This window comes from Hemitrygon akajei, chromosome 12, assembly GCF_048418815.1.
Source record: "Hemitrygon akajei chromosome 12, sHemAka1.3, whole genome shotgun sequence".
Lineage (NCBI taxonomy): Eukaryota > Metazoa > Chordata > Chondrichthyes > Myliobatiformes > Dasyatidae > Hemitrygon > Hemitrygon akajei.
The window spans coordinates 30753133-30767323 of NC_133135.1; the positions used below are offsets into that span (position 1 = coordinate 30753133).

Consider the following 14191-nt stretch of genomic DNA (forward strand, 5'->3'; position numbering starts at 1 on the left):
GTCTTTCTCATTCAAATCTGCCTTTGTCATCACTTTCTGTATGTAACCACATATGGGCTGCTTAGAAACTGTGCCATGTGATCAGTGACTGTTGCATCTGAGCATGTTCGCTAGAGAACAGTTTCAACCATGCAATTTTACTTATATTAAAAAAATCCACAGATTTTGACGCATGTGATATTGTAAAGTTTTGGTAAAATCACACATAACCTTTTTACATGCATAATGCATACATGTTTTTAATACCTACTCCATTTTTATTTGTTTGAAAATGTCATGTCATCTTACTAACTTTCTGGCTTTCATTTGGTTAGGCATGAGAGATCATCCACCAATTCCTATCACTGATCTTGCCGACAACATTGAAAGATTAAAGGCCAATGATAATTTGAAGTTCTCACAGGAGTATGAGGTAGGTTGAACCTATGATGAAACATAGAATTATGCAGACAATATTTTGTTTCTGCAAAATGAACATGTTTCTGTTCATAAAGGTACTGTAAACTATCATTTATCAATAGGCGCTTTTCTTTGTATTCATCTTTCAACTCAAGGATTCCTAAATCAGATAAACAGTATCTATACTAGATTTTCAAGCATGTGGCCAAATTAAAATACCACTCCAAACACCTATTAGAGGTTTACAAGGTAAACAGGGAGGAAGGCAATACAGGCTCCTTACAGCCACATCTGACACACAGCTCTGAAGCCACACAAACTGTGGTCTGCCAGTTGGGTGGTCCATTATCCAGGACACAGTGGAAGTGTCGACCTGCATTGTACGGCGCCTTTACCCCAGCAATGAGGGCTGTATGGCATTGAAGGCACTAGAGAAATCGAAAGACATGATCCTCACGGTGCTGCCCTGCTTATCCAATTGGGATTAGGCTCCATTCAGCAAGTAGATGAACTCCTATGTGCTCTTGGTAGGCTGCAGGCAAGGGATTGGGGGCTGATAAGTATTACAATTAGTGGGTAGAGCCAAAATAAACCAGAGTGCCCAATTTTAAAAGGGGTTTAAGAACTGGAAAAGGGTGGTGCTATATATACGTAGTTCAGTGAAATTTTCAGGTTAGTTTGAAACAGAGTACAAGAAAAATGAAGTCATGACAAACTAATAAACTGGTTCAGGTACTATTGGAATATTTATTGTGTCTAATTCTTGGCAGCAAAACTTAGAGACGATTTGCAGATTTTTGGGAGACTACAGATAGGATTTTAAAAAGTCAACCTAGGGATTTTGTACTGTTATGTGGATAGGCAGGAGAAACTGAGATTGTTCTCTTTGGGGGGGGGGGGGGGGGGGGAAGGAAGTTGCAAAGGGATCCAACAATGATTTAAAACTATGAAGGGCAAGAACTAGGGAACATGGAATAAAGGTGATTGGCAAAAGAACCAAAGCTAACATGAGGGAAAGATCATTTCAAGAGATGTGAAACAGAAGATATGTAATCGTTCAGTGGTTTTTGCTTTGTAACAAACATTATGTTTTCATCCAACAGATGTTTCACATGGGAATTTCTAAATGTGATAACTGACTAACATTTCAGTTATTTAATAATTCTGCCCCTGTATGTCTGCACTGATTATAACATATCAGCTAAGTGTTTTACAACAGCATAATGTATTTATTCATATGTTGTGTTGCCATTAAGTTAATATTAAACTTATCAAATGTTCTGAGCTGCATGAAAATAGTTTCATTTGGCAGTGGACATAGCAATGTTATTGGGTGGATAAGGCAATGTAAGTATTGACACATTATTATTACACAACAGAAATATAATTAAAGGTCATTCAGGTTTTATGGGTATTCCCCCTTGCAAAATCCACAAATTTCTACACAAAAAAGTAAGATGTGGAATAAAATTGGCTCTCACAGAATTTATGAATTTATGTTGTAATTTACAAGAGCAATATTTTAGTCACATACATTTGCAAGATGTAAATCTAAATTTGTTTATTATGAGTGATTCAGTCATTAAGCTATTTTAACATGTTGCCTCACCTGCCTGTTTCCAACATTTTCCCTTTTTTTTTGTTCAAATTTCCCATTGTGTTGTATTTGTATTAAGGAATATATTCCTCTATTATGTTCAATATCAGGATTTTTTTAAATTCAGTATTTCTGGGATAACATTAAAATGAGATTTTTTAATATGCTTTCTGAAGAAACAGTTTTAATTCAAATGAGAGTGGTTTCTAGTTTGCCTGTTATTCAGGATTTTTTTTTGTTCAGGTCTGAACTTTATCTAATCTTGAATCTGGCTGTTTGGTAATCTTTTGAGTGAAAACTCTTCTCCAGTGTTTTGAAGGTAGCTTGACATTTCAAGAGTAAAAGGTGAATGCCTTCAGAAATTAGAAAATGAAAGACTCAAAATTAATAGAACTGGATGGAATATTTCTTCCCATCTCATTATTTTGGTATTCTCCTTTTGAATTGTCCCTTTTGCACATTAAGCAATAATAGGCTAGAGGAAGGTCCCTGGTTTCTACCAGTGCTTGAACGTGAACTGTTACCATGTAATGAACACTGAGTTATGAAGTAAATCCACTTTTTTTGCTGTTCTTGTTGGAAGCACAAGTTCAGGTTATTTTTTTTAAAAGATTTTTCTTCTAAGCACAAGAGATCCTACGGATGCTTGAAATCTTGAGCAAGATGCACAAGTCAGGCAGCATCAATAGAGGGGAATAAACAGTCAATGTTACAGGCCGAGAAAGTTAATGAATAGGGATGAGCAAATAAGTATCAATAGACAGCTTTCTTACAGACCTGCATGCTCTAGAGTCAGCAATATTTTACTCCAGTGTCCCCTCTCATTGTGTCCAGTGATGCTGTTTGCCATGAGACGGATTGCATTTCACATCTTATTGGTAGGAAGTGGTGAATAATCAGCAGGTGGCCAGAATCTGCACAGGATACAAAAATGTCAGTAACGTTGAGTTCCATTGCCAAGGTTTGGGTAATACTTGCTTCAGCTTGTTTGATCCATCTGAAGCTTTAAAGATGAAGTTTACATGGAAATTGTGTCCATGGATAGAATGGCTGTTGTGTGGCATTGCAGCATAATTGCTATTGTCAGTGGGCTTTGTGCTTCTGTAATTTTATTATCAGTTAGTAGTCAGTGCCCCATCCCTCATGAATAATGACCAGCAGTGTTCAGTTTACTTGTGGTTAAGGTTTATTTGTGTCTGAAATAATCAAAATAAGGCCCTACTGTGTTCATAGGAGTGGTCAAGTGAAACAGAAGGAAACCTACAGATGCAGAAAGTTTCAACTATAACACACGAGACAACAGATGCTGGAAATCAGGATCTACACACAACTGCTACTCAAACTCCCATCTCCCCACCTACTTTTTTTATTTTGGCTTCTGCTCCCTTCCTTTCTAGTCCTGATAAAAGGTCTCATTGCAAAATATTGACTGTTCATTTTCCTCAATATATGCTGCCTGACATTCTGAGTTCTTCCAGCATTTTATGAGTGTTAATCTAAACTAAAAGTTTGAAATGCTGGAAGTATATGTCAGTCATCTTTTTTTTAAAAAAAAAATATAGTTCTGTTTATGCTGCCTTGATATGTATCTCATTTATAAGTAATTACTTATACAACTGCCTGGCCAGTCTTCAGTAACCTTTTGGTTTTATGCTGTTGGAAAATAAATTATACTAGGCTAGGTTTTAGTTTTATTTCTCGTGAAATAACCATTATCTAAAGCCATTTAAGTTAAGGTCTGCATGTGTCCTACAAAAGGTTTTGACATAAGCATTTGTTTATCTTTCTTTATTATGAAGCCTCTTTTTTTCTGACTGGTGAATGTTTTTCTGGGGCTTGCCAGGTATTTTTTTGAATCTGCTTCTACTCATCAGTTTGACATGTGGTTGATCTAGCGTCAATATCATTCATAAAAGTAAATCTTACTGAATTCCAAGGAAACAAAGTTAGTGGAGCATAATAGGTTAAGCCTTCAATATATCCACAAATCAAACTGGTATTGCAAGTAGATGAAACATATTGATATCTTTTAATGAATCCCATCATTGTTTCTTCTCTATTGCACTTAGATGTTGAATGATGAATAGTTGCAGTCGATCCACACAGTTGCCCACTGAATGCCTATTACCATTTTCAAGCACTACTGTGCTAATGAATAACTCATCACATGTTCCTATCTCACATGCTTCACAACAACATTATTTCTTGCATTATGTATTCTTTCATTAAAGCTTTCTCATAGCTGCCATATAATTAGAAAGGCAAGAAGTGCTCTGTCAACTCCAGTTTCCATGCTGTTCTGCAATCTCAGACACTTACTAAATAATATTGACCATTCATATCACACAATGGACTGAGCAAGTGAGTTAACTGCTGATTTGAAAAGATTTCTTATTCACAGGTTAAGGGTCTGAATTTTTGAGAAGTCCAAGTCTCTTTAGAGAATTCTTCATGCTTAAAAAATAAAATAGTAGAAGCAGATTTAACGAAATATTCCTATTAGAACAGAATCATGCTATCCTAGAACCTGGAAATGAATTTCATAGCAAAATAAATTAACCATATAACAATTACAGCACAGAAACAGGCCATCTCGGCTCTTCTAGTCCGTGCCGAATGCTTACTCTCACCAAGTCCCACTGGCCTGCACTCAGCCCATAACCCTCCATTCCTTTTCTGTCCATATACCTATCCAATTTTACTTTAAATGAGAATACCAAACCTGCCTCTACCACTTCTGGAAGCTCATTCCACATGGCTACCACTCTCTGAGTAAAGAAATTCCCCCTCGTGTTACCCTTAAATTTTTGCCCCCAACTCTCAACTCATGTCCTCTTGTTTGAATCTCCCCTACTCTCAATTGAAAAAGCCTATCCACGTCAACTCTATCTATCCCCCTCATAATTTTAAATACCTCTATCAAGTCCCCCCTCAACCTTCTACACTCCAAAGAATAAAGACCTAAGTTGTTCAACTTTTCTCTGTAACTTAGGTGCTGAAACCCAGATAACATTCTAGTAAATCTTCTCTGTACTCTCTCTATTTTGTTGATATCTTTCCTATAATTCGGTGACCAGAACTGTACACAATACTCCAAGTTCGGCCTTACCAATGCCTTGTACAATTTTAACATTACATGCCAACTCCTGTACTCAGTGCTCTGATTTATAAAGGCCAGCATACCAAAAGCTTTCTTCACCACCCTATCCACATGAGATTCCACCTTCAGGGAACTATGAAATATTATTCCTAGATCACTCTGTTCTACAAATTATAGCTATTGCTGTTTCTTTTATGACGTGGGAATTTAGACTTAAAGAAAACTGCTTCAACTTTTCATGCACAAATTTTAAATAAAAAATAAACCAGTGTTTCTTCTAGGACAAAGTGATGCTGTAGTTAATCTTGCCTAGTTTTTATACTGTCAATTAAGTAAATATGTCGGGCCAGAAATTCTATTGCTCAGTGCAATTTTTTTCCTGCTTTGTGATGGAATTTCACCTGAAAACCATTTGCTGCAGATCGCCTATGTGTAACTTGCACTTAAAGAAAATGCATTCATGTGAAGCATTTGCAAATGGAGGCCTCTGAGCATGTCAGTCAATGTACAATGCACAGTCAATATCATTGAAGCAAAATTGTAGAGCATGTGCAGATCTTGACTACGGGCAGAGGGCTTGAGTATTATTATGATGTGCATTAAAATGCTGCTTGTTATGACTTAATTTGAATTTGGCACAAATCCTTTGCAGGATAGCACCTCAATGTGCAATTTTGTGGCTAAAAGGACTTTTATCCTATTGAATTTATTTGAAGGATATTGGAAAAACAATTCAGCAGTTGTGCATTTGTTGTCTACTGCAGCATTCACATTTGAAAAGCCCAGTTTAATTGATGCATAATTTTAATTGTGTTGTAAGTACAGAAAAGCAAAGGTTCATGGGTAATGTGGCTTGAGGCTCCACTATTTTGATTTAGTCGTATTGTTTTCTACCATCTGAATTCTTTAGAAATATTGTCTCATATTCGGTTATTCCATTGTAAACTTTTCTTGAGTGGTCATTCTCTCCTCTATTCTGTTTTAGTCAATAGATCCTGGCCAGCAGTTCACATGGGAGAATTCCAACATGGAAGTAAATAAACCAAAAAATCGCTATGCCAACGTTATTGCCTATGATCATTCAAGAGTTATTCTCACCTCTGTTGACGGTAAGTATATCTGCAGATCATTAAATCATTGTAACTATCCATTTGAATTTGATTGCGGTATTGTAGTTGATGGGTGGCATGGTGGAGATACGTCTCTACCAAAAGAGATCTAAGATGCTCCTTCCCTCCGCTAGCCTGCAGGACACCCTTGGGTAATGTGCAGCACCTGCTTAGCCCTTCCAATCAAGGTCACGTGAAGTCATGGGAGCAAGTAGTGGATGGTCATCTGAGCAGCTGGTGCATATCACGAGTCCTGGTTTTGCATCCACTGGCACCAGGCAGACAATCTCTAGAGTATTGATAATGGCTGGGGTCACCGTCTTGTGAAGACGCTACCCAGAAGGAGGCAATGGCAAACCACTTGTGTAGAAGAATTTGGCAAGAGCAATCATGGTTATGGAGATCATAATCACCCACATCATACGACATGACACATAATAATGATGATGAATGTAGTTGATCAATATATTAATAGTATTGATTGTGTAGATTGAGTAACAACAATAATAGTAATAACAGCATGGATGAGATTATTTACAATGCATTTTATTATACAATTTCACCAAAATTGATGTCTGCAAGTAATAAGTATAGTAAAGTTCTGTTAATCCAACGTGCTTGTGATATTGGCTGGGTCAGGTTGATAGACTTTGCACACTAGTGGATGTCATTCTAGTTAATATTTTAATACACTTCTAATTCACTTTTTTGTTAGATGTTGCACAGTAGTATGACACTTTTTCCTGAAAACCCAGCAAGTTTAAGAAGAACACTGAATCTTTAATGCCAGTAAGTGTAGGCACAGGAACCAGAGAGTGTAAAGGGAGTGCAGAAGCTGTATGTCTGGTATGTTAATGGTGTTGCAGGAACCAGGACAAGGAAAAGGACCAGAGCTGCAGTGTTTTAAATTGGACAGGGGAATAAGCATCAATTGAGCCAGTTGGTAATTACCATCAGGATTTCTAGACAGGTAGACAGCAGATAATTAGAGTTTTCCTATAGCACCAAATAGTGTATATTGCTGATACTTAGGCAGTTAGTGATTCCCACCTATTTAGATCTGTCAAGTTTAGGATCGTGGAGAGTTGGGGAAAGAAAGGGGTTTCAGAGATGGTGGGAGGAGTGAATCGGCAATACAAATACATCCTCAATATAAACTTTTGCTCTAATTCTGTGCCAAATTTTTATCATCTGATTGAGAGATTCAAGTCTAGCTAGAACCTCTGTCAAAAGTACCGAAACATCAAGGTTTCAAGAAAATATTACTGATATTGGAGCAGTATCTCCAGTGATTGGTGTTATTTTTGAAGAGTGACGCAGTTAATTAACATGGTCCAACCAAAACCAATAGTAGAAAACATAATAGTAAATAATCAAAAATTATAAGTTTTAAAGTAATTCATAAATGTATATCTTCATATCAATGCTGTGTGATGCCTTTGTACATTTTGTCTGTTAACTTACAGAAGAACTATGTTGATATTGTAGGTTTTTCACATTAAATAGCTTGTGTTGGGAGCAATGTCATTCAGCAGTTGAAATAGCTTGTTCTTTGAAGATCACTTTATCCTAGAGAAGAAGGAATGCCCTATTAGAACCAAGCACTGAATTCGGGTTGCCCTTTATGGAGAATGGGTTTGTTGCTATTTTCAGGAATGTATGCAAAAATGTACAGAATACGTCAGTCGACCTTCACCGGTTATTTTATCCAGTTTGTTAGCATCGAGCAAGTTCTATCACCACCTTCATTTCAATTCCTAGCCAGAGGCCAAAAACAAAATTACACTATTTTAGAAATATATTTTAAAAGATTTTCTTGAATATTTTCATCAAATGATCAGTGGTCCAAATCTGAAAGGCAATCAGGAAATTTAATGATTGTGGTGTCTAAATGAAACTGAATTTCATTTTTTAAAATCAGTTTGATATGATATGTACTGTAAATCAAAACAGCTGAAGCACAAATTGTCTAACTTCAATACAAGGTAGCTACTGCTAGAAATAAGTCAGTTCTTTATAAACTGAATATATGCAGTGTTTTTTTTCTTTCTGCTGCCCTGGATATTGTGAGTAATTGGAATGGTCTGGAAAGCTTCAGCAATTCCTGTGATTGATTAGGATTGGCTGTGACTGGAAATCATATTTTACTGTATCCTTATTTGAATGGATAAGCTGAGTAGAACTCCACTCAGAAGTCTGAATCCTCAGTCCTTCCACTGGTGTAACATTACAGCTTGATTCTGATTCAATCATGTACAATTTTACTCATTCTGGGTACCTCCAAAAGTAAATTACCAGTAACTGAAAATATCACTGATCAAAACAAAAAGATTTATATCATCTCAGGATCTTTAACAATGTACACAACAGACAACATTAAGGCAGAGTGATTGAATTTTAGATTAAGACCTAAACCTCTGATGGACAGACACACAAGGATTTTCTTAAAATAATTGTACATGAACAAATTGCAATAAAATCAAACTCAATTAAATACAATATCCATTCAGTCTTATTAGCACAGTTAGAAACTGATAAACAATATAACCAACAAAAGAATTATTTTATTTATTGTTCTGTCTTAAACCACACCCTGTGTAACTGTTGATGGATATGTTAAGTTGGGAAGTCATCATTTTTAGCCTCACCTTTTTAATCTCAACAGTAGATTAGCTTCATTATTTTAGTTATTATCTGCATAACTCACTAATAAGATGTGGTTGATGCTTGCAGGTTTACTGTGACCAGCAGTACCATTTAGTAAACTTGGGCTGCTGAGGGTGTAATTGCATCCATTCAGATTGATGTCCACTGCTTTGTATTATGAAAGAGTTGGGTTCTACAAAATTTTTCTTCCATTTTTCAGCCTACTATTATGAGAGAAAGCTTTTGTAGAGCTCACTTCACAATTATATTTTAGTATATAATTTATTAACCTATTTGGAACAGATCATTCTCTGTAGTCTGAATTTGCTAAAGTATGCTTTTGATTTGCAAGCTTACATTTATCTTTTACAATGTTTGCATTCATTCTTTGCTGATTAGCTCATTTATATTTATATATAGTACAGGTCTGGGATGTAGATCATGTTAAAATTGATAGTTCTGTGATCAGAGTCATCGAGCTTCTATTTCCTACATTAATTTAGGAAACTGATAAAACACTGTAAAAATTCAAAGTAAATTTATTATCAATGTATACTGTATATTTCACCATATAGCTTGACATTCAGTTTTTTTTACTGGAATATACAATAAAACAAAGAAATACAATGGAATCAATGAAAGGCTACACACAAAGACTGTCAAACAACCAATATTAAGACATGATGTTTCTCATGAATTTTTGTGTATTTCTGAGGCATTCATACATCAGTTTAGCAACACTGACTCTAAAACTTTGATTTTCCATTTTTCCCTCTCACAAGATACATTCAGTTCTTCATAAAGCAAACTGAAATGTCAGAATTGGCCAAGTGATCTGTTGCATATGTCTGGTGTTGATTTTGATTTATTATTTTCACAGCTGTAGCTTTACTGTTTCCCATGCAATAGTCATAATTTGTGCTCCACCTGTCCCTGTCATATTAGGCTAAAACAGTTCTCTTTCCAAACTTTTGGATGTAGTCCCTAAACTTAAAAATTTTGTATTTCCCATTGATGCTGCCTGACCTGCTGAATATTTCCTGCACTCCTGTTATAAATTACTCTGATGTCTGATTCCATACTCGAATTTATAGCTATGTGCACAATTGGGGATACTAGTTTCTATGTTCAAATGCATCCTTGTCTGTGGGGTTTCTGGGAGAGTTCAAATCCATAATCAATAGCCGATGCTGAAAAGCTGACGTCCTGGCCAGTGGCATTGTCACAGCTGATATTTTTGTACTCATCAACTTTACGTGTCCAGTTATAAAATAGTACAAGCACTGTGTCAAAGGAGTAGGAGCACTCATGATATTGATTAGCAGCTTTAATTGTTGGTGAGCTCAGAGCAGGATGTCATCAATTGTCAAAGCCATTCGGGGCTGAACAATGCCATATCCTCCCCCCCCCCCCCCCCCCAAACTGTATTAATCATATATTCAATAAGGAAAATTTACACTCATTCTCATATTAATTTAATGCATCGTCCTACAATGCATCAGCACCACTCACGACTCCTCCTTCATTTGACATACAGAGCTCAGCCCCACGGTGTCTATTGGTAGGAGAACCCAGCACTGTAGTCCTTTCTCAGGGAACCTAAGTGGGGGCACTGGATTTCAGTGCACCTTATTGCTGCTCCTTGGAATGTCCCCATCAGCAGCATTTTCTTGCAGATACCCCCTTGTACTAAGTGACCAATGAGCACCTAGCTTTCACCAACAACACATACTGATGTTTGTCTCATCATGCGTCCCTGGAAACAGCCCAAAGAGCACAAAGCGAACCTCAGCGTAGACCACTGCACATGTCACTCGCTCTCCACTCCTTGGTGAAGGCACTAACTGTCCCAGCTGCTTAGAATGAAACTCATCTCTTTGTAGTTCTTTCCAAACATACAATCTGCCCCACATACAGAATAGTGATTGCCTATCACTTTAAAATTAGACTCTCATCGTAATGGCAAGAAATAGAATTAACTGCAGGTGGGCAAATTTGGACAGCTTGCCAGTCATCAGAAGCTCCAGCCCAGTAATTTTTAAGATTTCTCCTATTACTTATAACTAGTAAACAAGTATAGTGGTTAAAAAGTCAACAGACAACACAAAGTGAAGAAGGCTTTTAAAAAATAGGAATCGGCAAGATATAGACCAGTTGGAAATGTTGGGAGAGGAATGGCAGATGGAGTCTAAGCCAGTCAAGTGAGAGATGTTGTAAAGTAGCACAATAAATATGGTGGTAAAGAAACGTATGGCATGCTTACCTTCATCGCAGCAGGTCATGTTACAGCTGCATAAATATTTAGTTATGCCAAATTTGAAGTATTGTCTGCAGCTCTAGTCACCTCATCACAGGAAGGATGTAGAGGCTTTGAAGAGTGGATATATCCACCCTGTAGATATACGTTTTTTTTAGACAGGGTTGAGGACAGAATTTAATGATGCCCTTGCTGAACAGCCCACCAACAAGACCAGGTAAAGTCCCCATGAAGGGTCTTGGCCCAAAATGGTCAATAGTTTATTCCCCTCCATAGAAGCTGCCTGACTTGCTGAGTTCCTCTGGCATTTTCTGTGCATCCCACTGTCACTGTTTTTCAAAGTAGGGGGAAGGAAAATGGGAACAAACAAAATGCACTACTGCATCGGGAATTTGTCAATTGCAGTGAATTACAGTAGTCATGCTGTTGATGAAGAAAATGCCCATTTGGTTTCCATTGCAGTAAAAGGTTTTCTTTCATCTCCTCAAACTGTTTTAGTAAACCTTGTCTATGCTTACAGGTGTGCCAGGAAGTGATTATATCAATGCCAATTATATTGATGGATACAGAAAACAGAATGCCTATATTGCCACTCAGGGGCCTCTTCCAGAAACACTAAGTGACTTTTGGCGAATGGTGTGGGAGCAAAGAACCGTCACCATAGTAATGATGACAAGACTGGAAGAAAAATCAAGGGTAAGCAATTGTATACTCAGTGGGTTCATGCTTTTTACAGAAATTCATTGCCATAATTGTGATAGATACAGTGCAACATGGCTTATCCCATAACACTCCAACATTCAAAACTATTGTATTCACTTATATGAACTAGTTGGGTTATCTCACAATGGTTGTCTTTTGGGTTGTAATTGACTGAAGATATAAGTCTCTGGTACCTTAGCAACTTAATAGTACTGCCGGCATTTTCCTCACAAATATACATTTTAGAAATAAAAAAGTAATCCCAGAGTGTGTAATCCAGTAATGACTTGTGTGTGCTCCTTAGCACGTTTTCTTATTTAATGTCTGTCTACATTGTAGAAACATGCTACCGCATACTATAATCTTCTCCACAATTTCTGAAAATTGAAAACTAGTAAATACTTGTACTGAAGCAACAATCACCCAATCAAATTTGAACTAAAAAAGACAGCTTTGGCATTTGTGTCTAATTTCTTATAATTTATGTTACAAAATGAACAGATTTGTTGAATATCTCATTCCAAAGTCTGATTCTGTTTGTACAAACAAACTTAAGTACATCCCATTAAACCCAAAGAGAGTTTTAAGGCCATTAAATATTTAGTTCTGCTGAATTCTCAAACTGGCCTTGCTTTCCTCCTGCACACTATGTTTCTTTTAGTATAGTAACATTCATTTACTCTTTAATGGCTTGTTCTCATTACAAGGGATAAGAACAGAATGTAAAAGAAGAAACAGCTGTTTTCACAAAATCCGCTCACACATATTACTGAATTTTTACAGATCAAATCATGTATAGGGTAAACATGATCAATAGTGCTGCAATGGGTTAAAGCTAGCTCATACAGCAACATATGCCAGAACCTATTACAACCTGTCCCTGCGGCCACTTTATTAACAACAACAGAATCAAGCAAAGATGTTTCACTGGTGTCACTTAGTGATGAAATGATTCTGAAAATAAATGTCTTAATTTAAAGATGATCTTCACAGATAAGGAAACAAATGTGACCTGTTTGCCAAAGTAATGATCAGAAAACAAAGAGCAGATGTTCTGTAGTAAATGATGTATTGATATGAGGTACCGTAGTATATGTTACAAGGCTTTTAATCACAATCCCCATAACTTCCTCTCAGGACATCTAGAATCTACTGCGTTTATTGATTTATCTAACAAAATTAAATTGTTAGATTGAAAGCATGACCAAGATCGAATTTTTCATCCAGTAGCTAGTTATCCAGTACTGTATTGTGTGCTTTTGGTTTCATTCTGGTAAGTGTGATTGATTCAGGTCCTAGGCATCTTGGACTATGTATTTGCTCATTTTATGAAATCCCAGCACAATTAATAGTGCCATTGAATATCTTCTGCTGAAAAGACCAACCATAGTTTATAATGTTACCTATTCTGTTTGAAGCTTTAAAGAAGGAATCATGGGGGTAAAATGAGCATTCTATCTCTTGTGGCAGAGGTTTCACTACCTTGCCTTTTGACTGTAACACAATCTGTGTGGTTTTTAATATATTCCTTTCAAGTTAATTAAGTTGATTGAAAATCCCTAGAGAAGAATGTAATTCAAATGTAATGCTTTAAAATCAGTAGTGTAGAAATTAAATCACAGAGCCAGAATTTTCTGGGAAGTGTCAGTAATCCATGCTAATCTGTGTAAACTATTTAAGTATCAGGAATTTTACTGCTTGGACATAAATGACATGCGGTATAGTGGCTGTAATTCCCAACAGATTTGCTGAGGAAATACTCAAAGCTTATCCTACAGTTGATCTGGCAATGCAGTGATGAACTACTGGTTTGTATAGAAGGGCACATGCTTTGTTAGCTTTCATGACTTTACTCTCAGCCAACTTCATGGGCAAGGATTGCTCTATTGTAACCACTTGATCTGCAGTATCTTGCTACTCTGAAGGTCTTTGCTGTTTCAGTGATGAGCATGGCTTGTTGCTTGCAATATTAAGTCCATAATTCTGTTCAGTGGTTTATCACAAGTAGATAAGAACTGGTTTGGTATTGTCACGGTTGGGTCATATTTACAATTTTAAAAATTGACTGCATCTGTGCTCATTTTTCAGGAGGGAGTGTAATTTTGTTGAGAAGGAATTTTATTATCAATTGTCCTGTACTATATATCTCATTCTTTTTGTCATTTTTAACTGTTTCTCACTGGCTCAAATTAGATTTTGCTTTAATTTTTTTCCTCTACTTTTTAAGTTTAAAACTATTAGTTATTCAACCTTTGTCTCACCATCTTCAGACCAAATTGATATTTGGCATAAATAAGCTCTCAGGAAAAACCTATTTGCAGTGCATTACTGGTTAACTGAATTCCTTCTGCCATATGTTGAACCCCAGAAGAGATCTTCAG

The 14191-nt window shown here is 36.5% G+C and overlaps 1 protein-coding gene across 14 annotated transcripts in view; it reads left to right on the forward strand.

Moving 5' to 3' along the window:
• LOC140736838 (receptor-type tyrosine-protein phosphatase F-like) overlaps positions 1–14191 on the forward strand; it is a 344443-nt gene that overhangs the window by 268458 nt on the left and 61794 nt on the right. For all 14 annotated transcript variants that reach the window (XM_073062804.1, XM_073062808.1, XM_073062807.1 and 11 more), the window contains 3 exons: positions 315–412; positions 6082–6205; positions 11629–11804. In XM_073062804.1, the coding sequence (XP_072918905.1) occupies positions 315–412; positions 6082–6205; positions 11629–11804 (398 nt within the window). The remainder of the gene's footprint in view (positions 1–314; positions 413–6081; positions 6206–11628; positions 11805–14191) is intronic.